Source organism: Urocitellus parryii, chromosome 1, assembly GCF_045843805.1.
Source record: "Urocitellus parryii isolate mUroPar1 chromosome 1, mUroPar1.hap1, whole genome shotgun sequence".
NCBI classification, from domain to species: domain Eukaryota; kingdom Metazoa; phylum Chordata; class Mammalia; order Rodentia; family Sciuridae; genus Urocitellus; species Urocitellus parryii.
The window spans coordinates 61,971,076-61,985,428 of record NC_135531.1 but is presented as its reverse complement, the minus strand read 5'-3'; the positions used below and the strand labels follow the sequence as shown (position 1 = coordinate 61,985,428).

General features: G+C 36.4%; 1 protein-coding gene across 3 annotated transcripts in view; it reads left to right on the top strand.

Moving 5' to 3' along the window:
• Positions 1-7,001, top strand: part of Ap3b1 (adaptor related protein complex 3 subunit beta 1) — a 248,121-nt gene extending 241,120 nt beyond the window's left edge. For 2 of the 3 annotated variants that reach the window (XM_026393221.2, XM_026393223.2), the window contains exon 27: positions 6,296-7,001. In XM_026393221.2, the coding sequence (XP_026249006.2) occupies positions 6,296-6,449 (154 nt within the window). In that variant the 3' untranslated portion in view covers positions 6,450-7,001. Of the gene's footprint in view, positions 1-5,849; positions 5,887-6,295 lie in introns of all 3 variants that reach the window. The other variant, XM_026393222.2, reaches the window with a different exon arrangement.
• The last annotated feature ends 7,352 nt before the right edge of the window (positions 7,002-14,353 follow it).

Here is a 14,353-nt window from a genome sequence, read left to right as displayed (position 1 = left end):
TCTTAACTGTTTGGAAAGTCTGGTGTTGTGAATTGAACACTGTATCCCTGGCAGTCTGATCATTGACTTTTAAATTTATGAACATATTAAGGCAGTTTATTTCAGGTTTAAGACTAAAATCTTGTTATTTAATTAAAATATAGGTAAAGAATAACTTTCAGTTCTAGACTTTAAACTCATTCAATTAATCACCATTAGCAAACAACTGTTAAAGTGTCTTTAAAAGAAGAAATACATATATATTAGATCTGTAGCATGTAACTTCTTCGCTCAGTCTTTTGAAGACCTTTATCCCAGGTTCTGCTAGTACTAGGATTACAAAGAACAAATGGTATAGTCACTTCCTAGTGGGATCTTGAATATTTCTCTGTCTTCTGTTCATAAATTGATTAACCCTTGGGGGAGTTTTTTTGTTTATTACTTGTTTTCTTTTTTCTTGGTAACTCTAGATTTAAATTCTGGGCAATTTTGGAGGATCATAATGGAAAACAATTTTTGCTTATCAAATAACATTTAAAGTTTTAATGTCCTAATTTTATAAGCCTTGAGACTACTGTTAACCAACTCCATTTATGCTAAAACAGATTTTTTTATAAGCAGGTGTTGGTGTAAAGATGTCAGGCTTAGGTGTTTTCTATAGTATGACAAGTTTTGTCTCCAACAAAACTGAAGAGTTGTGGAACCTATTTAGTCATCCAGAGTTCTTTCTCAAACTAGTAGTTGTCCACTAGAGGGCAGCACTGCTTTTTATCTGACCGCTTTGGATTCCACTGACTGAGCAGCATTTCATTGAAAAACAATTGTGGACCTCAGTTAATTTTTACATAGAAAGCATAGTTGGCTATTTTAGAAGTAACCAAGCTATGCAGCTGATTTTCTCATTAAAACATTCTGTATTTAAGTTTTATTTCATGTAGCCATTGTGAGGTAATGTCCTATAATGTAACAGTTTTGCAAATAGGAATATATAACTTTTCATGTAAAAATGAAAAGGGTATTCTTTCCTTCTGAGTTGACAGTTTTATAAGCAATCAAAGAGAATGAGGTGGGAATTTATTTATTTTACTTTTTGATTTTCTCTTGTTAACCTCCACCTTATCCTTCCTCCACCAAACAGACAAATCAGAAATGATATGAAAGAACTAGAATGTTTTATGCCTTCCTTGAGGAAGTGTACCTGGATTTTTTTAAGTTTTTTCTGCATAAAGAGAATGCAACATTGATAAGATAGGGCAGGAGTAATTGTTTATACCATCTTTAAAATAGAAAATAGACCTAATTATGATGGTAGTTTATTTTTGGTGTTAACTCTTCATCTGAACGTTAGATGAAAATATTACAATACTATTGGACAATTTCTTAAAAATAGAGAAAAAATATGTGGCTTTGAATAAATTCTCCAAACCCTAGTCACATGTAATTTTTTTCTTACTATTAATAACATTACAGTCGTATAGTCAAAAATAGAATTTTGTACAACTTTGAAATTCTCTGCCTGTTTGAAATGTTTGTATATTAACTCAAGGTAATAAGGATTTACAATTTTAAATCCTTTCAGATGATAATGCTCCAAATCACCATGCTTTGGTATTGATGTTTAGGAGGCTTATTCAAACCAGTATTTCTTACATATAATGATTGTGCGACTTCATTACACATTTGTCAACTTTGGACTAATTATTTTTATACAGCTAGGGCAGGGCACTGCATCTTGTGATCGTCTTTCTTACTAATAGGATTCTGTCTGCTTCACCAGGCAGTAATTGAAGGCTTCATGTACAGAGTAGAAAAAAAAAAGTTTTAGCCTGAGTGGGCCATTGTCACAGCTTCTGGTAACCAGTAGAACAGAAAGCACAAGAAAATTGAACTCAGAATAGAAAAATCAGAAACCAGGAAGACTATCCAAGAGAAGAAAAAGCATGTCTCAGAGCTGTTGCATTAAGTGTAGCAAATCTGATTCTGCGTAAGAAATTTGATGTTTGTGAATACCCTGGAGGTTGATGCAGCGTTCAGATAAATATTCTTAAGTCTGTGTTGTGCTGTTAACATTTTAATTGTTAGAACAATTGAATCATGTGACTTTTGTTCCTTTTAACAAAGAGCATTATGGTCCATAGCCAATGCCTCACGAATCTTAAAAAGTGTGGCTTATGTGTTATACATAATATATGTGCTCAAATTGTTGATTTATTTAGCCAGTTTTATAATTCTGACAATAGTTAGGCCAGAATAACTTTTTAATAAGAGTGAAACATGTTTTCATCTAACTCTTACAACCAGTTTATTTTGTCTTTTTCTTTTTTTCCATATTTTTATTGGTGCATTATAGTTGTAAATAATGGTGTGATTCATTGTTACATATTCATATATGCACACAATATAATAATATAATTTTGCCAGTATCACTCCCCAGTATTTTCCTTCTCCTTCTTTTCTCCCATTCCCGGCCCCCTTACTCTACTCATCTCCCTTCATATTTTGTCTTTCTCCTAAATCTTAGAAATTCAACAAAAATTAAATGTCAATTGCTGGAGCTAATAGAAAAAATATAAGGTAAAATGCAGAAATAGCCAGACAGTTTTACCTTCTTGGTTGGTGATTATAAACAGCAAGTGATTAGTGGTAGAATGAAATGAAAAATTATGAAAAATATCTAGATGGTATCCTTTTAATAACATGGAGCCCATCATACGTGGGCAATACATCTTTAACTGTCATCTCACTTATTTGTTCTCATTTGTGGCGTTACTGGTTTTCGAGGTTGATTGGTCTCCCCGTAGTCCTTCCCTGTGTTACAGCTCCATTCAAAAAGGTTTTCTACTTTTCATTGCTGGTGACTTTTGAGGGAGTGAGGGATGGGGGATATTGAACATTTTAAAAAAATCTTTTGAGGGAAAGAATTAAAAGTAGAACAAATGATCAAGCCATAATGCTTTGAATTATAGAATACTACAAAGTCAAGTACACAATTTTTGAAGGGAAAAATCTTCATCCCTAAAGTTTTTGGATAATAATAGATTATTTACACTACACATAAATAGGAAACATCTTCATTTACCTGACAAGAAAACAAATATTAAGTGTACACTTTTCCACATTTTGGAGGAATGTGTGTGACCTGGAATCAGAATGCTTGAGTGCAAAGTCTCACTCCACCATTCACTGGCTCTTGTGTCTCTGAGCAAGTGCCTCAATATCTTAGGGCCTCAGTTCCCTTCTCTCTCATTGTGACCTGCCTCATAGGGTCAAATGAAGTAATGCAAGTGAAGTATTAGGACCCACCAGCAGGCACATAGTAAGCTTTTAATGTATGGTAGCTGCTGTCATTACAGTGATCAAAAATCTTCTGACATTTCCAAAAAAAAATTATGTCCCAGTGTGATCGTAGTTTGAGGCCAAGTACAGAGATCTGATGTCAGTCATTAAGTTTAGCATATAAGTATTTACAATCAATGTGTCTTATATGTAAAAGCTAGCTTTTATTATGTACTAACTAGTTCTTTTTCCCTATCTTTTAAATATATGTTAAAACATAGCCCACTGAGGAGTGAAAGGATTAATAACTTTGGGGGAGTGGCTTTTGCTTTCCATGGACCAAAACAAACCAATTGTAATCATGCTGTGTTCCAATTAAATACATCCTTTTTGAACTGTGAAATGAGAATGTCAGAACATCTGATCTTCTGGTCTCCTCCTTTAAAGCATTGCTTCCACCATGTGTGCCCACCAGAACATGGAGACCTCATTAACAGGCAGTAGCTTTTACATCATCTCAGAGTTTGTTGCTAGGACAGTTTGCCGAGCATGTTTCCATTGCAGTGTAAGCAAATGCCTCTTTTCATTCATGCCCCTGTTCTTTATAGCGTTGAGAATATCATGGAAATAAGGTTTCAAAAACACAATATAAGACACAATTTTTATTTTATCTCTGTAAACACACTGACACCCAAAATGACATTTGTCCTTGCCAAGTTTGTATTATTTTAACATTGGTTCTTAGTTTTTAATAGAAAAGATATAAAATGTGCCTTGAGGATATGTAACCCTGAAATTAAAACAACAGTGCTTTTGTGTTCCTATTCAGATAGGATCTCCTTCTCTATGGTCCCAAGGCACAAGTGTTAAGTAAATAAAGGGACTAATAAGACTATTGTTTACATAATTATAACCCTGTCAGCAATAGGAACCTCTGCTGCAGTATTTGTTGAATGCATTACAGATATGATGGCCAAATCTGTGGAAAAGTTGTATAAATGAATGGCAGTATAGATCCTTGTATCCTTTAGTGACAAAGTTTAACCAAAATGTACAAAAAGCATTCTCCTATGAAACATAAGAGCCTTAAAAATTTAGACAAAAGAATTGCATAAACCTTCAAGGAGAGACAGAAAGGAGAGGTCATTTGGGGACTGGAGATCTTTCTTGTTCTCTCAAAAAGGAAATTGAGGTACCCAGTTCCTAATCTCTTGTATGCATATCTGAAAAGCAGATGGATATGATTATAAGAGCTTTATAAAAAATCTCTTGGTGTGGTTTATATTCCTAAACTGGTTACTTAAAATTGCTTTTCTCCTTAGGCAAACTGCTCTATGAGTTTCCTTGCAAGTTTCCAACATGTTTGAAGACAGTACATAGATTACTAGGAAGGTTTCTAATGTACTTTGTCAACAACTCATTAGCTAACATTTAAAAATACAACTTCCAAGTATTGTTAATATTTTCAACTTATTATGGTTAGCATATTTGTTTTGCTTTCGATGTATTATGCTAATTATTGTTGAAAAAATGATTTTCTTGATTCTATTTAGGCCAAAAATGACTTGTTAGGGTTTAAGAAAAGAATCTACCATGTTACAAGATCATTTTTTAAAAACTCAAAAAAGAAATTACTTTTCATTTAAAGAGAATCTGCTTCCTGCTTAAGTGGCTAATATTTTAATTAAGTCGGGAGTGAAGTTTTTCTGAGTGTCTCCTGATAAACTCCCTCTTTTATGTTGATGGTAATTAAACAGATCCCTGAGGACACCGTGGGCTCCGTGCAAGGCCCATGCTAATTGTCAGACATGAGACACTGACCAGTTGGTTTGCTCTTGAATAGTCCGCAGCGTGCTGTCAGCACGGCAGTTTTATTTTTATGTATTGTGAGCTGTTGTCAGGGCTAACTGGGTGCCATTGTGGCTGAAGATGTCGCGCAAATTGAGGCAGATGGCTCAGATTCAGACACGTGTCATACAGAAAGGGGAAAGGGGATTGGCCCTGCAAAGTGGGGTCACAGCAGGTCATAGACCTGCTCTACACTTGTTAGTGTTTTCAAAAGCTCATGTGCAGCAACTTTGTTTTTCTCCAGTCATCCCTGCAATCAGACTCCCTCCCCCCAAAACTGTGTGGAACATGCTCCATGTGGAAAATGGAGGCATGGGAGGTTCCTATCCTCTTCTTCCTCCTCTGGGGCTCAACTGTGCGTGCAGAATGAATTAGCAGGATTGACAGAAGTTCATTGTGCCTCCAACGGCTTTGCAGTCAATTGCAGTGCTTAAAAGGCTAGTTTTGCTTTTAATTCCATGTAATTAGTAGGTTCTTCATGTCTTGGAATTTAGTAATAGAGCATTAGACCTCAAGTTTCCTCTATTATATTCTAAAGCAAAAAGAAGGATCTAATGATCCAAACAGTTTTTAAGAGAGAGAGGGAAGTGTGAGATTGCAATTGGCTGTCACGTGATTTTATTTCGGGTCATCATTAACATTAGAGATTGAATTTGAATATTTTTACATGAGTGAATTCAGTGAGACTTAGTAAGAATTTTATAATGTACATAAAATTATCTAACTTCTTGCATAATCATTTTCAGATCTGAGGAATTAAAATTTTCAAGCTCTTTGAGAAAGGTACCTTTTCTTCATGTGTTTTAAATATGTAGATCAATTGGCTTATTTTAAATGGCCCTGTGCATGGTGAGTTGTTATGTATTGAATGGTTGCTTCCCAAATACATCACAGAATTATACAAATATATCTGTCATTCAAACTAATAAATAAAATAGACTCCCTTTTCCTGATCGGTTTTTAAAATGCATTAAATTACCTGCTTGTGGTACGCATGGACTGGACAGTTTATTGATTTTTTTTTTTTTTTTTTTTTTGGTAACAAGAATGCTTGGCTTTGGGTTTTTGGCAGTAGGGAACCTACAATGAAGTATTTCATTTGAGAAAAAAAGAGTTATTTTAAACCTATTTGAATTTACACTGTCTCCTTTTTTTCCCGTCTGTGATAAAAAGTCTTTTTTTTTTCTTCCAGGTTTGCAGCTAAAACTGTGCACAGTGGGTCATTGATGCTAGTCACAGTGGAACTGAAGGAAGGCTCCACAGCCCAGCTTATCATAAACACTGAAAAAACTGTGATTGGTTCTGTTCTGCTGCGGGAGCTGAAGCCTGTCCTGTCCCAGGGGTAACCTGCTTACATCTGGACTTCAGAATCTGGCACACAACAAAAGTGCCTGGCATCCACTACTGCTGCCTTTCATTTATAATAATAGCCCTTCCATCTGGCAGTGGGGGAAGAATACACTCTTGACATTCTTGTCTCCTGCTTTAGAATGCTAGTGTGTATCCATCATGTATGCAATACTTTCCCCCTTTTCGCTTTGCTAACCAAAGAACATATATTTTACTGTCAGTTATCTCAACTCCTGAATCCATGTGGCATTTTCTCTGTCCTACTTCTTTTGGCCTCCTCATCTTCCTTCTCTTTCGACAATGATGGACGTGAATCAGATATTTAAATGTATTGAAAATCATCTTCCATTCAGCAGTAAGCAAACATTAGCAAAGAAATAGCTTCGCGGATGAAAATTAGATAGCATACTTTTTTAAATTAAATGCAAAAACATGGTCTCTGCAAAATTTTGTTCTTTGAATTTCCTGGTATTGAAATTGGTTACTGACAACTGTCATCATGAAATTTATTTCTGAATAATAAGATAAATAAACTAGCACATAAATAGTGTTTGTCTCTATATTTTTAATGAGAAACTGTTTATAATCCCGAAGTTCCTATGCTGAGCTTTCTGTTTTATAAAGTAAATATTCTGACTGTTACATTATGCAGAGCATCAAGAAGGCTTAGTTAGTGAGAGAGAAAACAGTTTCAAATCTTAGGTAAATTTTCTATTTTGTTACAGAGTAGTTAACTTCAAAGAAAAAAATAGTGTATTTAATAACAAAAATCTTTTGTGTTATAAAATACATCTCTTTCTGGGCAGTTTTAATGTACTAGTAGAGATTTGATTGTAAGATCTCCTATTCCTGCTGAATAAATTCTTTTATTTTCATTTTTCCTTTACAAAACTTTGGTAGGAACTAACTTGTATATACTTAATTGTAGAAATTTAAAAGCTAGTTATACGATCAACATATTATGATATTTTCTTCTAATGTTTAGTAATTCTAGACTCATTACTGTTCTTAATGAGATTGTTCTGTAATCAGAAAAACTATTACCTCTTTAAAACCAGTTGAAATTTTATTTACCTTTCGTGTGTGTGTGTGTGTGTGTGTGTGTGTGTGTGCGCGCGCGTGTGTGTGTGTGTGTGTGTATTTGACTAGGGATCAAACCAGGGCCCCCTACATGCTAGGCAAGTGTTCTACCACTGAACTACATCCCCAGTCCTTACCTTTCTGATAACAAGATAATGGACTTTGGGATAATATAAGCAAGTCAGTTCTTTTTGTTTAAAGCCACATAAGTGATTTTTTTGTTGTTGTTTAGTTTGGTTTGGTTTAATTGGAGGTGTTGTCTCACTGTGTAGCCCAAGCTGACCTGAGACTTCTATGCTCCAATAATCCTCTGCCTCAGCCTCCTGAGTAGCTAGGACTATAGACATGTACCAAAGCACCTGTCTACAATATTGATTTTCTTTAAATAAAAAGGAAGATGCATTGAAACATTTTAGAGCATACACAAAGGGTTAAAAAATGGATATTCTTAGAACATAAACTTTGAGAGGAACAAAACAGACTATGGAAAATTATTTAAATTTTCAAGTTTAAAAACTGGAGAGAAGCTGGGTGCGGTGGTGCATGCCTATGATCCTACCAACTTAAGAGGCTGAAGTAGGATTGCAAGTTCAAGGCCAGATTTGGCAACTTGGCAAGGCTCTGTCTCAAAACATTTTAAAAAACATTGGGGATGTAGCTCAGTAGTAAAGCACTCCTGGGTTCAACTCAAGTACCACCAAAAAAGCTGGAGAAAGTAAACAAAATGGTTAAATTTTTCTGTTGCTGAAATATAGCAGTGAATCTAAGAGAAAAGAAGTAGTCATTTGCCATATAAACATGTTTTGATCTGTCCTTAGGAAGATGGACCTGCAAGATTATATCATCTAGTGACTTCATTGGTGTAAACAGACTTTGTGATGTTTATGCAATGCTGAGTCACTAACAAACATTTCTCAGAATGTCCCCATCACTTAAGTGGCACAGGATCGTATTGCTGTAAAAGCCAAATGGTTCTCATTCTGAAGCCTGTGTACTGTAGTAATATGCCCAGAAGCAACTCTATAATTGCTGTCCGTTGGCATTTCTCTCATTATCCCTATTTCTCAGGGCTTCATAACTTCAGATTTTTAATCAATAACTTTTGAAATGTTATACAGAATTTGACAGACTAAATATCTATTTTGGGGGGAAAATTATTTTCATCAGGCAGGGAAAATGCATGTTATGATATAGAAGAGTTTTTTATTTTTCTTAAATTAGGGTACTCATCTTTTTTTAACATCTACTAAATTTTGTATGCTTGAGATTGTACTAAGTAATTTACAGGAATTAATTTATTTAAGTTTGGAGCAATACATTGAGATGAGGTATTATTATTATCCCCATTTTTTAATTAGAGCATTATAGTTTATACATAGTAGTTGGGTTCATTTTGACAAAAGTCATACATGCATGGAATTTAATTTACTCCATTTCAGTTAAGGTACTTGTCTTTGAAATTAGGTCAGACATTTGTATTTTTTAAAACTAAGGAAATTTCAGTACAACTTTACTTTTAAATAAATTATTTTTGGCCGCCAACTTTTAAATTTAAAATCTATATTAAATCAGTACTACAATGTAGTATGAACTAGTTAATATTTAATGGATATATCAGTTGTATAGTTACCTATTATTTGAAGTAGTTTCAACTTAGCATCATTAAAATATTTTCCCATAAATTAAATCAGAAAAATGACCAAAGTAATAAATTTAAGGTTTGTCTTTTTCTTTTACAATGATTCAGAGTTCCTTGCTTCATATTTTCTTTTTTGTAATCATGATTATCTTTAAATTTTTCCATTGACTCAAGCTAGCCAATGTTGAATTCTTTTTTTTAAGTTGTAGTTGCCACAATATCTTTATTTGTTTTTATGTGGTGCTGAGGATTGAACCCAGTGCCTCACACGTGTGAGGTGGGCGCTCTACCACTGAGCTTCAGCCCCAGCCCTGAATTCTTAATTCTACCTATATTTTTTCATTTTAATGATCACTTAGTAGGACATTTTATGTACACCAATATTGAAGAATGGCTCTCATATTATTTTTCAGACAGCCTCATATTTGGTAGAGAAAGAATTTTTTTTTGTCCTAAAGAGACTATAACAAAGTACTTATTAGATTGAAATAGTGTATACTTGCCCTTCCTAAGAACAATTTGCAAACATATGAATAACTTTATAATAACTTACAAAGTTTGCCCTTATAACTCGTGTTTCTATTGTTAGGAATTGAGATGTCACATTAGAGAGAGAATGTAAAAATCCAGAATGATGATGAATACCAAGGGGAGTTTGTTTAAATTTGGGGTAAAGGAAAACCTAACGTTGTTCCCTCCTGTTCCTACTTTATCATCTTTCTGACCTTTTTAAATAAGAAATTTGGTTTAGGGGCTGGGGATGTGGCTCAAGCGGTGGCGCGCTCGCATGGCATGCGTGCGACCCGGGTTCGATCCTCAGCACCACATACCAACAAAGATGTTGTGTCCGCCGAGAACTGAAAAATAAATATTAAAAATTCTCTCTCTCTCTCCTCTCTCTCCCCTCTCTCACTCTCTCTTAAAAAAAAAAAAGAAAAAATAAGATGATTCATTTCTTAAAAAAAAAAAAAAAAAAAGAAATTTGGTTTAAAGAGAGAGCAAACAGTGGTAAAGTTCCTGGGTTAAGTCCCCATTACCAGAGAGGGGAAGAGAGAGTTAAAAACCTCTTTTCACAGAATAAGAGTGGGGGAAAGAGCTTGCTGGTATAACACAAAATTAACACAGATGACTATCTCATCTTTTACTTAAAGACTGTCCAATAAGCATTTTTTTTGGGGGGGGGTATGGTCAATACAAGATGATGCTCTATATCCCTCACCCCAAAAAACTCACAATTTAACTGTCAAAAAAGAAGTGATGATGTGGACCTCACCACATTAACAAGCCCTGGTTTGCCACAAATTTTTGCTGTGTGCCACTAATGCAGTCTCACCTTCCCCGCACCCCTCCTTCCCTCTGGTGCCAAGCCAAGCCACTTCACATCATAAGCCCCAGACCTCTTTACCTTTGCCCCCTCCTCACACAGGCAGCCCGACCAGACTGGCCAGTAATAGGGTACACATGTGTTTTGTTCTCCTATCAACTGTAGGTTGGTTAATCAAATGACATGTACTTGCTGACCACAGTTGCTTGTCTCTAAGCCCTCTTTCTCCTTCCCTCTTCCTTTTAGCTTGACCATTCAACAGGGAAAATTTTCATGATCACTTTCACTGTCTTCCTGAGATTTTGGAGGAACAACAACCAAAAAGTGGTAATAAGTATTTCACATTTATGATAGTGTTAGTTATAATCTTAGATGAATGGAAATTATGACTAATAGAAAAACGTGCCCTTGGTGGATGGACCAGAAGATTCTTTTGGAGTCTTCACAAAGTCTCCATCTCCTGTCTTTGTGTCTGCCTGACAAACAGCATTCAGCACACTCACTGAATGCTTTACTCTCAATGTTGGTAACTTTACTTCTTCTACCACTTTCCAGCTGTGTTTTAGAGTAAAGAGAATTTTATGATCTGACCCAGGAAGCCACCTGTTTTTCTGAGGAAAAACATTTTCCATATGATCACTTGACCAACAGACTTGGAGCATAGCTGTTGGGAGGCTGAGATGGTTTGTGAGAAACAACGCTGTGAGGCAGTGGCATGATTGCCAAACAGCAGCCAGTGTCAGTGGGTGTGGGGGAAGAAGTGATCAGTGGGCGAGAGGTCTCAACTGAGGCGATGACGCCTAGTTCTAAAAGTGGGGTGGCCTTTAGAAAAACAGAAAAGTGTTTCCAGGAGTGGCAAAAAGGAGAATATATAGTCCTCAGTTAAGGCTGTGTCTTTAAAGTGTTTTTTAAAACGCCATTGTACAGAAAGCAACATTGGCCACATGTCAGAAAGTGGTGTGGTTCCTGTTCTTGCCTCACTTCTCCATTTCCTTCCCATAGTCTTTCTGTCCTTAAGGTCATACTCAATGGCCTGCAGTAATTTAGGGAAGAAAGCAAACAGTTGAGGTGTGTGGATGGGGATATGCTGCATTAGTGAATGGTGTAGAGGCAGAAATGAAGATAGGGACCTGCTGAAGTAGCATTGGCTCTGGCTTATAGGCTGAAGTGAGATCTTTCCTTGGGCATTTTAGTTATCTTCTAAGCCATTGCAGGTTCTAAAATGAGTCTTTTCAAACTTCTAATCAAAATATCTAAATTCCACTAGAGTCTGTTTACCAGTTAAGTGTGAGATGAGATGATACTAAAATGTCTAAGTCTTTTCCCTTTGTTTGGTCTTTCCGTGAAGCCAGTATAAGACATAGTCACTGATCTGCCTAATTCTTAGTTGATTCTGTAAATCTAAAAAAAAAAAAAAAAGATCCAAAACCCTCAAACTCAAATAAGGATTTATTAGAATCAACTTGAATTTCTCTTTAATGACAACCTAAAACATTGGTTTCTCCTCTACAATCTTGAGGGCCAGAGACATCAAAAATCTAGTTTTAAATCTAGAAAAATCTTTATCCTGACCAGTGGATAATGGTACCAGTAGGCTCATTCATGTCAGGCCTGAGTCTACACTAGCAATTGGGATAGGAAAACTCACCTTCTCTACCCTGCACATTAACTGGCCTGGGTGGGTAGGAATTGATAGGTTGCCATGAAGAAAGTATCAGAAAGAAGTGTGAGAAGGAGATAGAGAAGATTTTGCTCTCACAAATTGAAACCAGCCCAAGGTTTGGGTTCTCCGTGGCTGAAGAGTATCTTCTCACCCCCATGTAAGAACCACTTTAAAAAAAAAAAAAAAAAAAAAAAAAAGCAATGTAATGAATGAGGCCTCTGATTTTGTGATAGGGTCAACCTTCTTCGTGAATAACTAGAAAGGCCTTGTTAAGACCATAATCTACAGAAAGAAAAAATGTTAAGTAAGTTCTACCTTGGCAACGTGGTTAAGAAAGGTTGAATGAAAATAGGCCTCTCAGCCTAAACTGAACCCCAACATAGTTCCAATGAGTTCATTTTCTAATGTTCATTCCCCTCTGGCAATAAACTACTTGTGGAATCCGGAGTGGCATCCACGGCTACAGTATGAACTCCAACGTGCTGCCAAGGGCAGGCTGCTGTAGAAGTTTGGGGAGAACCAAATATTCTCCCAACGTCAGTTTGATTTGGGGGCCTTAAAAATGGAGCAATCTCCACCACCCAAGGGCACTCTTTCCTTGACCCCCAAGTCTTCATTTGGCTCGGGCCTCATCCAAACCATAGGGCCTAAATAAAAATATTTTGTAAACAAAGTTATGGACAGCTCAGCTTTCTAATTGAAAGTAATCATGATTTCTGTGCTGTGGTATAATTACCTAAAAAAATGTTATTTGATGATTAAGATTCTGGAGTGAATTGTGTTCTTTGGGCTCTCGCACCGTTCCTCCATCAGGGACTTGGTTTCAGCGGCGTGCAGCTGCTGGAGTTGATTTACAGTGCCGCGGCTGTGGCTGGTCATAAATAAATCCTCTTATATAGTTGTTATGAACACCTGTTAGATCATCTGTCAGCAAAGCGCTGTTCACATTTATCATGGTGCGGTAGTTATTTTACCTCAATCCATTTCCAACTGACTCAGCCTCCATCGCTGGATTACTATTACCACACCATAATCGCTCGTTCCCTCTCCATGTTACAACTTGCAGATAAAAGATTTCACTACTTGGCCAAATTTCATAAATAAAGGAGCAGTTCAGTGCAGTAAAAGTTTATTTTTGTCATCATTTGTCACCCCATTATTCTATAAATCAAATGGAATAGCACTATTGCCAGCTCAGGCGTTGCTGTCAGCCTTAGGCATGGAAATGGTCCGTTTCTTCCTTTTAGATGAGATGACATGTCTTTCAGACTTAACTGGCTTATGGCTTTGTTTCACCCATTTTATTTTATTACCCCTTCAGAAAAATCCTTGGGGAGCAGAAAGACTTAAGGAGTGAAATGGAAACAGAAAACAGAGTCTAGCATGCTGCTTAACTGAGTGATCTATGTTCCCCCCACCTCCAGTCATTAGAAACTTGACCAGCACCCCACTTGCTCACTGCATCCTTGGCTGAGGATGCTTTTCATAAACTTCCAAGGGGGTTATAGTTTCCATTTTGGAAAGGCCATTCCAATATGGAGTTACAGATAATGAAATATCTGATGTATATCCCTAGAGATTCTCTCAATTTGACAGGCTTTATGCAAAGAAAAGACTAACTGGTTTCTTTCCTACGATGCATTTTAATAGACCCGAGGCTTTGAAAGGGAATGGTCACCCCCAGAGAGTATCCTACCCCTAAAGGTTTGTCCGTTGTGAAGCTCTGAAGGAAAAGTTGAGATTTATTAGCAAGTTGCAGACTGTGTCTCAGGCATAAGTCTGAGGAGGTCAGTGTCCCTTGGTTAAAAAAGAAGAGGACAGAAAAAGCTAAGGGATGGGGTAATAGAAAAGGGTTTATAGTTGATATTATACTTCCAAGTTGGTTCTAATTCAAGTTACATTCTTCACAGTCATTATGTAGCTCATAAATTCAATAAAGTGTTTTACTGTTACTATAAAAATGACAGGAGGGGGGTTTTATGTTGTAAGTTTCGTTAGTTGCTCTTCCTGTTTTATGTTGAAGTTCTCAGGCCATTATGTCATTAAACTCCTTGGAGTCTGAAGGGCTCAGGGCCCCCTTTCTTTCCTTTTGCACACTTGGCCAGGGCAAATATTAGCCCACTGTGGGTCAGGTCACCAGACGAGTAGAGCCAATGGCTATGGGGCCAGGCAGGCACAGCCATTTGTACGTATT